We start from the raw sequence: 14,415 nt of genomic DNA on the forward strand, positions 1-14,415 counted from the left end.
ATAACACACGTCACTGCGTTCAGCGTCGGGAGCGAGCACGTAACCAACACCTATTTGCACGTGCACAAGAACTTACGGTTGACAAACGCGTTGAGTCCAAAAAAGTCGTATTTACACATGTACGATATATATAACCCAATAATAATGTGATTATTAATGAATTTACCAGACTATTCAGCTATTTATTTTCAATTCTAAATATATTTATTGACCCACAAGAGTACAGGGTTATTCCAATTAGTCTCTCCAAAAAAAAATCTATAATTAAAATCAGATATTCAAACTACAGTTTCTTCAAAAAAAAAAAAAAAAAAGCACAAATATGAACACAAACCTGTTTATTTTCATATGCAAATATTTCAGAATTTTGTAGAAAAAAAAAATATTGAAACAAGCAAAAGATGGAGCCAAGTCTTTTATTTTAAGTAGCTTGTTTCTGCGTCTCAGTCTTAAGAGAGCTCCAGGGCTTCCTCTGACTCCAGATGCTCCTCAGTTTTCTGAAACACTGCTCCACTTCGCTCTCCAGCTTCAGCCTCCACACTCTCCTCTCCCTGCCCCTGGCTGGTCATAGAAGCCTCCAGTCCATCCTGGTCAGCGCTGGCATTCTGTGATTCGGCTCCCTCATCGTCTTCATCTTCTACATCCATCTCAAAAACGCGGATGTGCCTCAGATTGGCACTTAGCTGCCAGGAAAGAAACAGTTAAGGTTAGGAAACAGGCCAATTACATTCATTCACTGGCATACCGCTGCTGGCAGAGAAATGTGAGAACACCACAAATAGGTCATCTGATCATATTGATCCAAATACAGAATATTGCAGTATAGCTCATTCGCACATAATATCCCAAACTAAAATCCCCATACACTTATTATAATGGGTTCAAGATATAAATTTAACATACCACACAGGCCACTTTGCGGATTCCATTAACAGCAACAAACTGGGCCTTCATACTTTCCAATTCACGCCACTGATTCCCCAACACCAGCTCTTGGCACGGGATGGCACCACTCTGCTGGTCCAACCTGACAACATGGATGACACCCGCAGCATCTTACCTCATCTCTGTCTTTAGACAATGGCCTAAGTTTAACTACTGTGAGACAGTTTCAAACCATTTTAAACAACTCACTCATTTCTAATGTTTATCCTCTTTGTACTGATTGAGAATCAAACTGAGCAGTCAGAGCAGTGAGAATTATTGTTATGAAAGGGAGATATTTCTAACACACACACACACACCTCAGGTTAGGCGTCCAGCTGAATTCAGTCTCACAGCTCAGGGTGGAAGCAAGAGGAACCTGAGCCAGGACGCGTCTTCTGTTCTCTTCTTCTGATCCTTGCAAGACCACAGTTAGCGTTTCATCATCGTAGAAACGAGCATCCAGGCAGCTGTATACATAATTAGGCCTGAAAAAGAAAAAAACAGTTATGGTGGAAACACCTTCAGTGTCTGAGGGATTACTTTACATTTATGTCCATTTAAGAAAATTAAGTGGTAGGAGTGACAAGAGAGGCACTAACTGGGCTGCAGCATTATCATCATCTGCACTGTCGAGATGGTGGCTGAGGTCAATGGACATGACGCTGTTGGGGATGTGTCTGTGCGAGCAAAAAATACATTTGGTTATTAACACATTAAACACACGAAGAAACTCACACAAACGCCCACACTCACACACCTGTTTGGGTCTGTTCCTTTGCGTAATAGGTAGAGCTTGCAGGGTGAAATCTCTGGCATGCAGAACAAAACGTGGTGCATTTTGGCTTTCTTGTCATTCCACCTGTCGGTCAACAAAGAAATATCATGAATACAATCCCATCTTACCACACAGACCATTGTGATGTTTGTGCTTTACGTACAAAGATGGAAGTTCAAAAAGTCGTGGAGTGTTTTCAGAGCTGGAAAGACAAGGGACATGAAGAAATAAATGCAACTTTGATCACAGTTGTTAGTGATATTTCAAATACTACAGACTGTTAACAGAGACATACAATCATACCTCTCAGGCACCGTGTACAGGGGCAAAAAGACGGCCTGTTTTACAGACTTCCCAATCACTTCCTGCGTACACATAAACAATAAATGAGCAACATGACAGAATAAGTAACAAGAAGTTCCATCAAAACACAAAAGTATTCACTTATCTTATGTTACCAAAACACATGAATTTAGCCAAAAAGCTGTATTGTGGCTACAGTATATGTATAATGCTGCAGGGGGGCTCTTGATCAACACACAGAATGGGACATATGATGTTCTTGAATCATCCAAAACTGTGAGGGTCCCTAACATTTGCAACTAAAAGCTTAAATCACACAGGTGAAAAAAGAGGAAGAGCAGACAGAACTCACTGCAGGTTTCTGTAGACACTGCTCGATCACACTCTCCATCATCCTCTTAATGAAGTGCAAAGACTTTTGGGGATATGAAGGAAACAGCAGAGGGCTCTCTAGATAAAGCAGTCAAACAGTTATCTGTTAGTTATGGCAGTGGTATTTGAAGTAAAACTGCCAGCAGTATAAAAATGTGTTAGAACACTAATAATAATCATTAACAGCTGAAGTCAAGATCATCATCACCCTTCAGGTGCGAGCTCTCCTGTAAAAACTTCAGCCACTGGTTTCCCTTTGTGTTGGGTGGAGACACAAGGTCCTCATCCTCATCCTTCAGGTACTGCAGATATGAAAGAGAAACCAAACCGTTGTTACTCAGCAGCCCCATTCAAAAACACATGAAAGCTACGCAACACAAAACCACTTACCTGACCGACTCGTTCTACGTTGAAGTACTTCCCTTTACGATCGAAGAGTTCTTCATTCTGTCAAACCAAAGAGCAGTTTGTAAACAGCTACCAATATGTAGAGCAGCTTATTAGCTGGCATCAGAGTGCCATTATGCTGATCTCACCTCACTGAAATGCTCAGACAGGAAGTCGGCGACAAAGGCAATGTCCTTCTGAGTCATCTGAGGGATTCAGCAAACATGTTCAAATCATCAGATGATTTCAGGAACACTTAAAAAAAATCATAAAACTCTCTCTGCTTCTTTGATAACTCACCTTGTTGAGTTCTGGCGGTACATGTTCCTCACACATTCGTAGCATAGCTGCATGGAAACAAACAGTTTTAGCATGAAAACATCATTAAAACTTTACATTCGGGATCTTAGACACGACTGCATGTCAGATAGCACAAATGTAATTTATGACCTGTATTCTTACCTACATACAACCACCGAAAAAAGGCCTTAAAGTTCTTCATACTCTTGTCAATCACCCTAAATGACAAAATAAATTGATTCTAAGTAAAGCAGTGATCTAAGGAAACAGCAGCAGATACACAATGTGCACAAAAATAACATGAGCACTGAAGCTAATTAATCTGAAAATGTTTTAACTCACTGCAGAAGTTCATTGGCCTTCAGAGAGAATGACCCCACGGCTGTAATAGCACCTAAAAACATAAAAGACATGTGAATGCCTTTGATTAAAATCTGATTTTTTTTTTTTTTTTTTTTTTTACTGATCATGCAGGCTCGGGGACTTGGTACCTTCTATAGCTGCTGAATCCAGACCGAGGGGCTCGAACTTCTGCTTCCACAGGGACATGCCTTTCACCTCGCTGAGGTGATACAACAGAGCCTCAGAGCCGCTGACGCCAGAGAAAGGAAGAGATGGATTTTAACTGAGAGATCTCAGGCGGCAGGCAGTGATGGCGAGAAGTGAAAGGTTGAAAATACCTCTGCAGGTGGCTGATCACCAGCTTCTGGATGCTGGAGTAAGAGGACTCAATGGACTGGCCCAGCTTCTTCAAGCCCTGTGATGAAAACAGAATATCCAGACAACAACCAAACAAGATGTGGTTTTCACTCACAGGAAATCTCGTCTGAACTGCAAACAAATTCAAGTTCGAACTCTACGAGGAGCATCTGCACCACCTCTTACTCTCACCTTGACGGTCAGCTGGTTCATGAGAAGAGCCTGTAGTTCAGGGCTACATGAAAGCATAGAGCCACTGGTAAGAAACATTTGATGAACTTGCCAAAGATATTTTGTCACCATCTACAGGACACTGCAAACATTGCAACATGATAACCAGCATATACTCACAATACAAATTTCCTCTTTTCTCACCTTGATTGCCCCCAGAGCAAAAGCTCCAGAAACTCGTCCTGAACTTGAGTGCTCGTGTTCTTTTCCTACAAAGAGGGGAAATAAGACATTTGTTGATATCTCTCATTTTAGCCAATTCAGACTACAAACCACAACTACTGACCTGAACAAACTTAGTGAGTCGAAGATCCATCTGCATGAGGATGTCCTCCCAGGCTTCACACATGCATGTGAGTGAGAGGTGCAGATACTGCAGCAGCGTGGAGATGTGGGTAAACTTGCGCGCCATCCTCGTCACCTCAGGCAGACAGTCTGACAACAACCCTGTGTCTAACTGGAAGACAAGGATGGTTGTTAAAATAAGCAAATAGTCTACAAGAACTGTGAAATGATGCCAAACCATCCGTCTCACCTGAATGTAGCAGATCTCTGGGTTGTTGTCAGCAGACCTGACTTCAGCGATGACAGACAAAGACTTGAGATCACTGGACAGACTCAGGCTGCGACAGGTTCCTGATACCTGTGGAGTGTCATTAAATGAAAAGAAGAAAATGAAAAGAGCTGAATCACTAAATGCATTGTCATGTTTTTCAGATGTCAGTTAGAAGTAAATTCTATAACTTTGTAATTCTGTAAATTCAATTAAGAAATGGTTTTAAATAACCACAACTTCCATACAAATCCTGCTCTGTATTTACACTTTCACTCTCCTCCTCCATGTTTTCTTGTCTCTCTTTTTCAGGGGCGGATGGCAAACCAGCTTAAAGAAGGTGCTGCCACCAACTGTCGCTCTAACGTGACAAGGTAAGCCATCTTGCTGCCAAAATCATGCTACCTTGCGAGGCACCTGGATTTGTGAACTCGCCTTAGACTTGCAAGATTACACAGGAATCAAACCCTGATTTGCTACATAGCCTGTCCCGAATATACAGAGAAACTGAGGGATAGCCCACGTGGTGGAGACAGTATTGCCAAATCTCATATCACCCAGCCCCTCATTTTTTTCAGCGATCAATCAGTTGATTAATGAAATCTTTTTTTCAGATGTAAAGGACAACTCTTACAAATGAACGAAAGAGCCTTACCCCTGTTAGAGTGGCAATCTTGTACATCCCGTAGGCATAAAGCTCCACAAAACCAGCGTCTCCTCCAAGAACTAGTACGTTCAGCCTGCACAGAAACAAAATGGAGTGATGAAATAATTCCCAGTCCAACTAAAAAAAAAGAATACAGCATTAAAAAGACTCAGACGTAAGGGGGTGAATTTACCTGACTTCTCCCAGGAGATTCATTATCTCATCAGACTTTTCCTCACTATAACACAGACAGATAAACACATATGGCTGCTGTCACAAGGAAAACATACAGAAGACAACCGATATTGGACCACTGAGTTATAAATTAAAATACTGCCCCACCTGAAGATCTTTGATGTTGTGCTATAGCTGTGGAAAAACAACAGTTTGAGCAAAGTTTTTTTTAAATCAACCCATGCTGTTTTCTAATCTGATGTACAGTGAATGCTGGTGGTACCTCTTGGGGAGTGTTGGTAACTTGGGAAGAAAAAGTTTGGATTCGTCCTCTGAGTTGTAGAAGGAGCTGAGGGCACTGAAACACATCAAAAACATTCACATTATTCTACAAAAATCAGATGTCCTTTGTGCCACGGGTTTGATCCCTGAGCCCCACACACACACACCTGCTCTCCTCCGTCACCTCCATCCAATGCATGCAGGTCACAGGGTTCTGCATTGGAAAGACGTGGAGGATCTCTGCTTTCTCAACACCACACAGGACCACCTGCTTGGTGTCTCCGAGGCTGAAGGCCAATACTGGGGAGTAGAGAGAGAGAAGACGAGTATTACAGCTTCACTTTTCCATCAACCAGCAGAAGAAATAACAAACATGTACACAGTCATTCCTTACTTTTGCCATCAGGTCGCCAGGACAGTGCAGTGATCTCCTTCCCAGTATACTCACTGGGTGGTAAGCTCCAAACACGCTGGAAACTAGCCAAGCGGTGTAGCAACAACTGTGGACACATGCCAACCAGAAAATTACAAAACCACAAGCGATACCAAGACATGTGTCAGGATATTTAAATGGTTTGTAAGCCAACCTCTCCAGTTGTGTTGGCCAGAGCAATGAGATCCCTTTTGGGGGACCATGCCATACACAGGACAGGGTTAGGAAGTTGCTTCTCCCCCACTTGCCGGAAGGCAGGCATGTTGTAGGCTGGAAAATATGAATACATAAATAACAGCAATTAATGTGGACGACTACAACTCTGCATTTTAAGAAATGCACCAATGTGAGCATGTAATCCTGTTATTAGAGCTTGAGGAGGAAAGGACAGCTGAGTTTGTTTCTTTACAGCAGCTGGACGACAGGAAAATTAATCAGCAGCCATTTTCATTTATTTTCTAACAAAAATGACTGGTTTCCTTTGTACTGAATGATTGGAAACTGGCTGTTTGTGGGGTTTGGACTGTGCTGTGATGTTACAAAACACGACATCTGAAGATGACACCTTTGCATCTGTTTAACAGCTGTAACCGGCATGTAAATGTAAAAAAAAGGTTAGCTGTTGGAAAGCTAAACTAACACTGTGTTCGTTAGCGTTGGTCTTACCGTTAAGAGTTGACAGATCCGTCTGTTCCAACGTTAGCTATTATGCTAGCAGGTTTGTTAGCGAGCCGACGAAGCTAATGTAAAGACAACTTCATGGCCGATTCCACCATGCTGAACATCACAGGCAGCGCTGTGGAACACGAAGGCGTCAAACACACTCAACTCTGTCGTGAGAAACACTAGATTTAAATTTTCTTCATGGTGTTTTCACAACTACGCGGACAGCGCCATATTTTCCGTGTAGCCAATCATCCTGCAGGAACGGGAACCGTGAGAGGACAAACTTTGCTCAGAGGGAAAACGCAATTAGCATGTAAGTGAGAACGTGAGATGGAAAGTAAACAGGCAGTTTTGGAGCAGTTTTTGTGTTAAAACTGTGTTTTTTTTGGTGACCAGCCCTTGTAAAAGAAGTAGATGTATCCATAAAAGTTGACTAATTATTGACTCTGTGAGTGAGCTGGAGACTGTTTGAAATGCCTCAAACTTCCCTGAGGAGCAGAAAAATGATTTATTTGCCAAACAATCATTGATATCACATTTACAGAAGCCTCAGATGCACATCTATGTTATCTTCACTGATGAAATAATATGGACTATCAGATATTCTTTTGAAGTATAATATACCTGTTGTGTGTGCCTGACCATGCTCGCACTGCAGGCCTAATATGAGAAGAAAGAGTCTGAGTTTCTGCGTCTTATTTATAGAAATGCTGTGTGTAGGTGACATGTAAATATAATCTGTGATGCAAGGAATAGTGTCGTGGTGAATACTTCACGGTGTACAGTATAAACTATTATTACATAGATCACATCGCAGTCTCACGCTTATAGAAGTCACCACAATGCAGTTATTTTTAAATGATACCTTAGTATCACTTATTACTAATTGGGGCACAGTGACGAGTGAGTAGAATTGTAGAAGATGGATGATTGGGTGGTGTGTGTGCATGAAGTAGATAGTTATTACAGTGGAAATTCCTTCCAAACTTATCACCGGCACTTAACTGTAATCAGTCGATTGATGAAGAACCAGAATAGCTCTGAGCACAAAATGTGATAGTGGCCTAGAAATAGACCAAGTGAGGCTGCATGGTCCTCAACCGTCTGATATCTTCTAAACCACTGTTTCGAAGGATGGTGGTCTGGTATACCAAATAAAACAATTCTGTATGTCACTGAATGCTACACATGTCTGTCTGTCTGTCTGTCTGTCTGTCTGTCTGTCTGTCTTATTTGAATCTTAACATACTTCATGTAAGCAGCATTGACTTTGACAAAACCACCAAAGCACTGGTCTTTGCTAAATCCTCCCATAACGCACCCATAAGTGAGACAGATGTGTGGGTGGTCTGCGGTCAATGGGTCAACTCAGCTGGACACAGTGGCAACACTGACAAGCTGCTGTCACTTCACTGTGTCATATTAGAGGTCTTTAATAACCCAGCAAGCATGTGACGGACAACCTTGATTCCAAAAAAGCTGGAACACTGTAAAACTGAAATAATAACAGAGTAAAATCATTTGCAAACAAACTTTGTTTACTGACAGCAGTTCAGTCCATGTGGTAACATCCTTCATCCAATCATGTGTTCACAAAGTGGTGAACCTCGCTCCATCCTCGCAGGTTAATGACTGAGCCTTCCCAGGATGCCCCTTTCATACCCAATCATGATACTCTCACCTGTTACCATTCAACCTGTTTACCTGTGGAATGATCCAAACAGGTGTTTTTGGAGCGTTCCACATCTTTCCCAGTCTTTAGTTGCTTGTGTGCCAACTTACTTGAAATGCATCAAATTCAGAATAAGCAGATATTTACAAAGATCAAAGAAGCTGATGGGTGAAACATTGATTAAATTGTCTTTGTGCTGTTTTCAGTTGAGTTTATGTCAAAAACGATTAGCCAGTTATCACATTCTGTTTTATTTATGTTTTACATCCCAACTTTTTTGGAATCAGGGTTGTATTCAGCAGGATGTTTAATATCTCTTCATTATCCAAACCTTTGGTTTAAAGAGAGGCCAGTGCACACTGAGAGCCTCTGAACGTTACATGAACCCGGACTGTACAAGCTTATTATTAGTGCGTATTGTGGGTTTGTGGTGTTAAATGTTACAACAGGATGCACTGTTATTTTTCCATGTTTTATTAACAAATACTGGTTGTGTAAAAATGTCACCACTACCTTCTGTTCCCCTGGACTACCATAACACTCTCCCTTCTTGCCAGTATTCTGGCTGTGAAACCTGAGCCGGGGCCAAATATAGCCCCATACAGTGAGCAGCTAGAGGCCGGGACAGATGGGACAGCAGGCCACTGCAGAGGCAGTACGCAATTGGACCCTGAACCTGAGAGATCCTGCTGACTGACTGACCAATAAGGCTGCTCTTCTGGAAAGAGAAGCTTCTTTTTGGCTCATTCTTACTTAATAAACACGACAAACCTGGAACCACAAAACCGGGAGGAAGCGTTTGGACACATCGCCCGCTTTAAGGTAAGTTTTGTTCCGTTTTTGTTGATTTTCTCAGCAGCATTTTATGGTTTAGCTGTTGATTGTTCATCGAGAAAATGAATTAAATCATTCAGTATAACAGTATAGCTGTTGACACCGTAGTGGCTATACATAGTATCAGTCATATTTAAGCACTGCATGGACAGTATCCTCTCTGTCATGTTCTTTTAAGGACATTTAGGGTCCTTCTTATTTTAAACTGTGTTAAATATATCAAATGCTGTGAAAATATCTAAGATACACTAAATGCTTGAGTGAAGAAGGCTCATTAATTTTAGGAAAGAATAGGTGTTAGTGGAAACTTTGACAGCACTGAGAGTTCTTACCGTTCTGTCAATCAGTCTCAACCCTTGAAATTTTCCACATTCATATTTAATAAGCCCTGCGCCGTTGTTATTGTTCTCTTCAGATAATAGTATGTTTGAGACATAGTCCTGGCTTGTCCATTTAATGCTTTAACCCAGTGACTGAGTGCATGTTCATGCGTGTCCAGCCGCACAGTACCTGTGTGTGTTAGAAGGTAGTGGTTTCAAGGACCTCTTTTCTAAACTCAGGGTGGGTGAGTTTGTGCTGCTGCTGTGAAACATAGCCCAGGAGATTAAAAATAACAACAGCTGGTCTTCAGGACGCCATGAGGCTCTGAGTGTCACACTGCGTCATGCATGTATCTGCACCAGCAGCTTCACAACACACCACACATCCAGAGTCGGTCCACGTCTCCAGAGACCAGAGCAGGGGAGACGTGCCTGTGACCCATCTGACATCAGAGTCAGAGAGTGAGACTAGTTCATTATGTGTAAACTAGCATGTAAGGATGCATCGGGTGATATAAATGCACAGCGTGCACATTTATATTTGGATTGTTATTAAAATTTGTGGTGCAAACATGTTCAGATTTTACAGGTGATTTCATATATATATATATGTATGTATAGCTACAGTATTAGTACTAACATCCAAGCTGAAATGATCATTTGACTAATTGATTGTCAATTAATTGACAAAAATATCACACTTATCAAGCATTTTGATTTCATTTCCGCTTTCCTCCAGTATCACTCCAAAAGAAGCAGTCAGACACAATAAGAGCTCAGGTCTCTTAAATTTCATCAATCTACAGTTTTATAAACAGAATCATTAACTTGTTCTTCAGAAAAATAGTTTCCTAGCTTTACTCTTCCTTTAATGTGAAGTACAACATATATGAGGTGAATACACCAAAGAACAGAGTGATGGGCTAAAATGTGCCCCCAGAAACAGAGTGAGGAAGAAATGCCAGTCATGTTCTCCATGACCTCAGTTAAGGCTTTGCTAATACCCACCATCTGTGTCCAGACAACACTGGCCTGAGTCATCCTGCCAGCTATGGCTGCGACAGCAAACGAGCCAGTATTGTGTTGTCTATATTTTAAGCTTGACTCCTCTTGTTTGTCATTTCCCTTCGAGTATCTCATGTACAGTATCAACAGAACGGCATACAGTGTGGATGTGTGTAATTTGTTGCTTAATGACAGTCCATGTGTATTTCAGGATGCAGGACGGGAGTTGGAATCAGCCACTCCCCATCTCTCAGCTGCTGAAGGACCCGGCAGGAGGCAGGACTTTGGAGGGCGATGGCGGGGTGTTTTCTGAGGCATCCTCTGATGGAGAACTCTACCTGGACTCAGTGACAGAGCTGGATTCTGGAGATGCAGACTTTGCAGATCTTACTGCCTTCTTGAGTGCAGAGGAGATCCACCGTAGCCTGGACCTGGCCCGGGAGGCCTTTGGTGACCAATTTGAATGTGAAGATCCAGGCCCTTCTAATCCTACATCCCAGGAGCAGGCTCTCCAAAATGTCCCCTCACTTCCCGTGCCCCCCAAGACTACTGAAAACCTCACCACAAGCCCAAACCTGCAGCACCAGACCAAAGCCCCTTGCGCAGATGACAGTGCAGCAGTTGAAGCCTCTTGCAGCCAGAACACCCCCCTCAGCAAACCCGTACAAGCGTCCAGTGAGGCTCCGTCCTCTACTGAGAAGGTTGTCCGCCACAAACCCATCCAGCCAGTCTATAAGCAGGATAAACCCCGGCTGGTTCATGAAGGTCTGGAGCTGAACGATCGGGCAGCCTCAGCCACAGAGTTCTGTAGCCGGGCTGCCACGTTCATCGAGGAGCTGTCGTCCATCTTCAAAGGTTCTGCTCACTTGGAGCAGCAGGTGGAGGAGGACTCCTCTTCTCCCGATAGTGGTTATCTGTCTCCGAGGAGTCGGCGACCAGTCCCTCAGGGCTCAGTTTCTGCTCCCTCTCTGCCCCCCAACCAAGAGGAGACACAGTACAGCCAGCCAGCCACCAGCCAGGAGCCTCAGTCTGGAGGCTCGGTGGGAGTGGCAGCTTCTGCAAGGTATCAGAACTCTGGAGCTCCAACCACACATGGGCCGCTGTCTCCCCCTTGCTTCCTCCAGAAGCTGAAGAGTCAGGAGGTGGCAGAAGGAAGCCCCATCCGTCTGGAGTGCAGAGTCAGAGGAAACCCTCTGCCGCTCGTCAGGTAAGGTTTGATGCTGGTTGGCAAAAGACGTCACCACAGCGTCCATTAAGTAGCTGTTCTGGAGCTTTCAGTGGTGTCACATGATCTTCTCAGCAGATGGTTTTGAAGATGTTAAATTTCTATTTCCCTGAGTATGTTAAGGACTTCTTATCTGTGTTGGTTGAAAAAGTTTGACCTGAAAGATGTGGATTCATTAAGGGGGCTGGATTGGATCAGTGTTTTTTGTGAGTGAGAGTCCTGCTATTCTTCTCTCTGATGCTGAAAACATTAAACACTTTAAGTTGGTCATTATAAAGAAGCTGTTGCTGACGTTGGTGAGCCAAGTCATTCCCAAATCTTGATTAAAGGGTCAGTCCACCCAAACGACCCAAATATTTAATTAAATTCTGACTTACCCCAAGTGGTTTCTAGCCAAACAGATTCTTTAGGGTTTGAGATATCTGTGAGATTTCTTCAATACAGTGGAGTTGAATGGAAATTAAAGAGCCAGTTTGTAGGATTTAGTGCCATCTAGTGGTAAAGCAAAATACGCTCTCTAGTGCCAGCATCTGTCCGCTCTGGGCTACCGTAGAAACATGGTGCTCTCCATGGAAGAGGACCCGCTCATGCTGTAGATATAAATAGCTCATTCTAAGATAACAAAAACACAACAATTCTTATTTTCAGGTGATTGTACAATAATGAAAACATAATTCTGAATATGCTTTGCCATTTGTACCATTTTCGGCCCACAGTTCTCCCTAAATCTGGTCCTTTAATTTCTGTTCCGATGGATAATCCAGTTTTCTTTGGGAATATTTCTTTGATTGAAAGTACCTCCAATGAAAACTGTGACCTCACTGCATTATTCAGAGTAATTTAGGCGGCTTTTTTCAGTTGTTCTTTTTAAAAAGGAAGAAGTTAAACACTTCCTTGTCATAAACAGGCCGGGTAACATTACTGGAAACATTCAGAGCTCCTACATATTGAATGAACATGACTGGAGAATGCACTGACCTGCAGTATATGAACAGGCCGTTATTCACAGTGTTACTGATGTTGACCAGACCGGGCGTCAGGATCCAGCCTTGCTGGCCCGGCCATTAGAGATAAGGTGTGCGAAATGGGAGGCGGCCAGGAGGTGAGAGCTGCTCATGTGTTGACAAGCAGAGCACCTGGTTTCGGGTTTGGGGGGACTTCCACTCCGTGTAAGCACATTTTGTCCGTCGGTACCTGTGCCAGATGAAGCAGGGGCTCTGTCTAATTTATGCCTGGATGGACTGTTTGAGAGGACAGAGCCCCCTGCCCCTGGTTATTTGCACCAGTTCAAACTAAAAATACACTCCTCTCTTGTTTCCAGATATGTCAACCTCACAGCTCAGTCAACACGCTTGTTGTTCGCTGTTGAGACATACCTGTACTAATTAAAGTTGTAATCTGTTTGAACGTGATGATTTAAGGGCTGACTCTGTTCCTGCTCATAGTTTAGCTTTTTCTGGCTGAACTTCAGTGATCCTGGACCATACTGTCCATATACACCACTTTTAAGATGTTAAATCCTAATAATCAGAATGGCCTCCTTTGAATTTCTGCTTAGTTTTTGTTTATTTTGGATCCGCTTGTTGCAGCACTTCATTCAGTCATTCTGTTTTTTGAAATCAATGTGCCATGAAAGGCAGCGCTCTTTTGTAAAATTGAGAAGTTTGGATTTTTTTGTACTCCAATTTGTGCACACTTGACCGCACGTCACCCTGGCGTATTTGGCATTTTTTGAGACATCACAATCTCACCTAGAATTTAAACTTCTTTGGGTTTAATCAGTCCTTGTCTTGTCCGAATAGTGGACCCTCCGAAGGCTCCTACAGAGTTAAAGAGGTTCGCTGTGGTGAAGTTTCGAGCAGGCAATGTGTTTTTAGGTGTTTGTGTAATCAGAAGGCATAAAGTCAGCAGCCCAGAACGTGTATCTCCCCAGCAGGCCATGAGGGGCCTCTTCTGCCGCTGTATAAATAGTCTTCAGGCCAACAGGAGCCAGGCACAGGAATGCAGGCAATGCAATGACAAGGCGTTTTCAGTCACCAGGCTCCACGTCTCCCGACACCTTCTTGGGGAATATGAAGGTAGCCTGCAGCATGTTTAACCACAGAGAAACAGGAGAGACTCTGTGGCCGTGCTGATGTTACATAGCAGAGAAAATGGATGGAAAGATGAGAGAAGTACCTCAGAAAAGTGAAATTAAGTCATTTTTTCACCCTGTGTCCATAATCTGAGTGCAGTTTTCCAGTTAACTAAAAAAAAGTGAATCCAGCTGTTGTTACAGAATGAGCTGGAAGGATTTTTATCAGAGTGCAGACTGTTTGATAGACTGTGTGTTTGGCTCTGTTGATGTCATGCACTCAGCGTCGTCTGTGCTGGCACTTCCTGTGTTGGCTGTTGATGGTGGACACTAGATGGCAGCAAACTATATATTATTCAAAACAATACAGAGCATGTTGGAAGCAGTTTCTTGTGCGTATTTAAACGGTATCCACATAGCGATATGAAGAGGTACACTGCAAAAAGGGTTTATCATCTCTGTCTGTACTGAAGCTGAATGAGTGTTATCCCTGCATTTTGTAAGTTTGGGCATACAAAACGCCCAAACTTTCTTCAC

At 42.9% G+C, this 14,415-nt stretch overlaps 2 protein-coding genes across 3 annotated transcripts in view; one reads left to right on the top strand and one right to left on the bottom strand.

Annotated features, from left to right (window-relative positions):
* Window positions 1-189: 189 nt before the first annotated feature.
* On the bottom strand, window positions 190-7,028 carry anapc4 (anaphase promoting complex subunit 4). Its single transcript, XM_076727145.1, has 28 exons — window positions 6,749-7,028; window positions 6,237-6,352; window positions 6,044-6,149; window positions 5,817-5,949; window positions 5,651-5,725; window positions 5,536-5,562; window positions 5,387-5,431; window positions 5,203-5,287; window positions 4,530-4,637; window positions 4,281-4,451; window positions 4,139-4,203; window positions 3,956-3,998; window positions 3,745-3,821; window positions 3,556-3,656; window positions 3,407-3,458; window positions 3,227-3,282; window positions 3,065-3,111; window positions 2,914-2,970; window positions 2,768-2,824; window positions 2,586-2,679; window positions 2,358-2,455; window positions 2,006-2,067; window positions 1,866-1,904; window positions 1,685-1,786; window positions 1,527-1,604; window positions 1,245-1,412; window positions 904-1,027; window positions 190-683 (listed from the first exon to the last, which is right to left on the bottom strand). The coding sequence occupies exons 2-28, from the start codon at window positions 6,342-6,344 to the stop codon at window positions 450-452; spliced, it is 2,412 nt and encodes an 803-aa protein (XP_076583260.1). The 5' UTR covers window positions 6,345-6,352; window positions 6,749-7,028; the 3' UTR covers window positions 190-449.
* Window positions 7,029-9,066: 2,038 nt separating this feature from the next.
* The window catches only part of palld (palladin, cytoskeletal associated protein), a 50,556-nt gene continuing 45,207 nt past the window's right edge, over window positions 9,067-14,415 (top strand). The window contains exons 1-2 of one of the 2 annotated variants that reach the window (XM_076726458.1): window positions 9,067-9,242; window positions 10,791-11,786. In XM_076726458.1, coding sequence (XP_076582573.1) covers window positions 10,792-11,786 — 995 coding nt within the window. In that variant the 5' untranslated portion in view covers window positions 9,067-9,242; window position 10,791. The remainder of the gene's footprint in view (window positions 9,243-10,790; window positions 11,787-14,415) is intronic. The other variant, XM_076726459.1, reaches the window with a different exon arrangement.

The sequence above is a fragment of the Chaetodon auriga genome, chromosome 3, assembly GCF_051107435.1.
Source record: "Chaetodon auriga isolate fChaAug3 chromosome 3, fChaAug3.hap1, whole genome shotgun sequence".
Lineage (NCBI taxonomy): Eukaryota > Metazoa > Chordata > Actinopteri > Chaetodontiformes > Chaetodontidae > Chaetodon > Chaetodon auriga.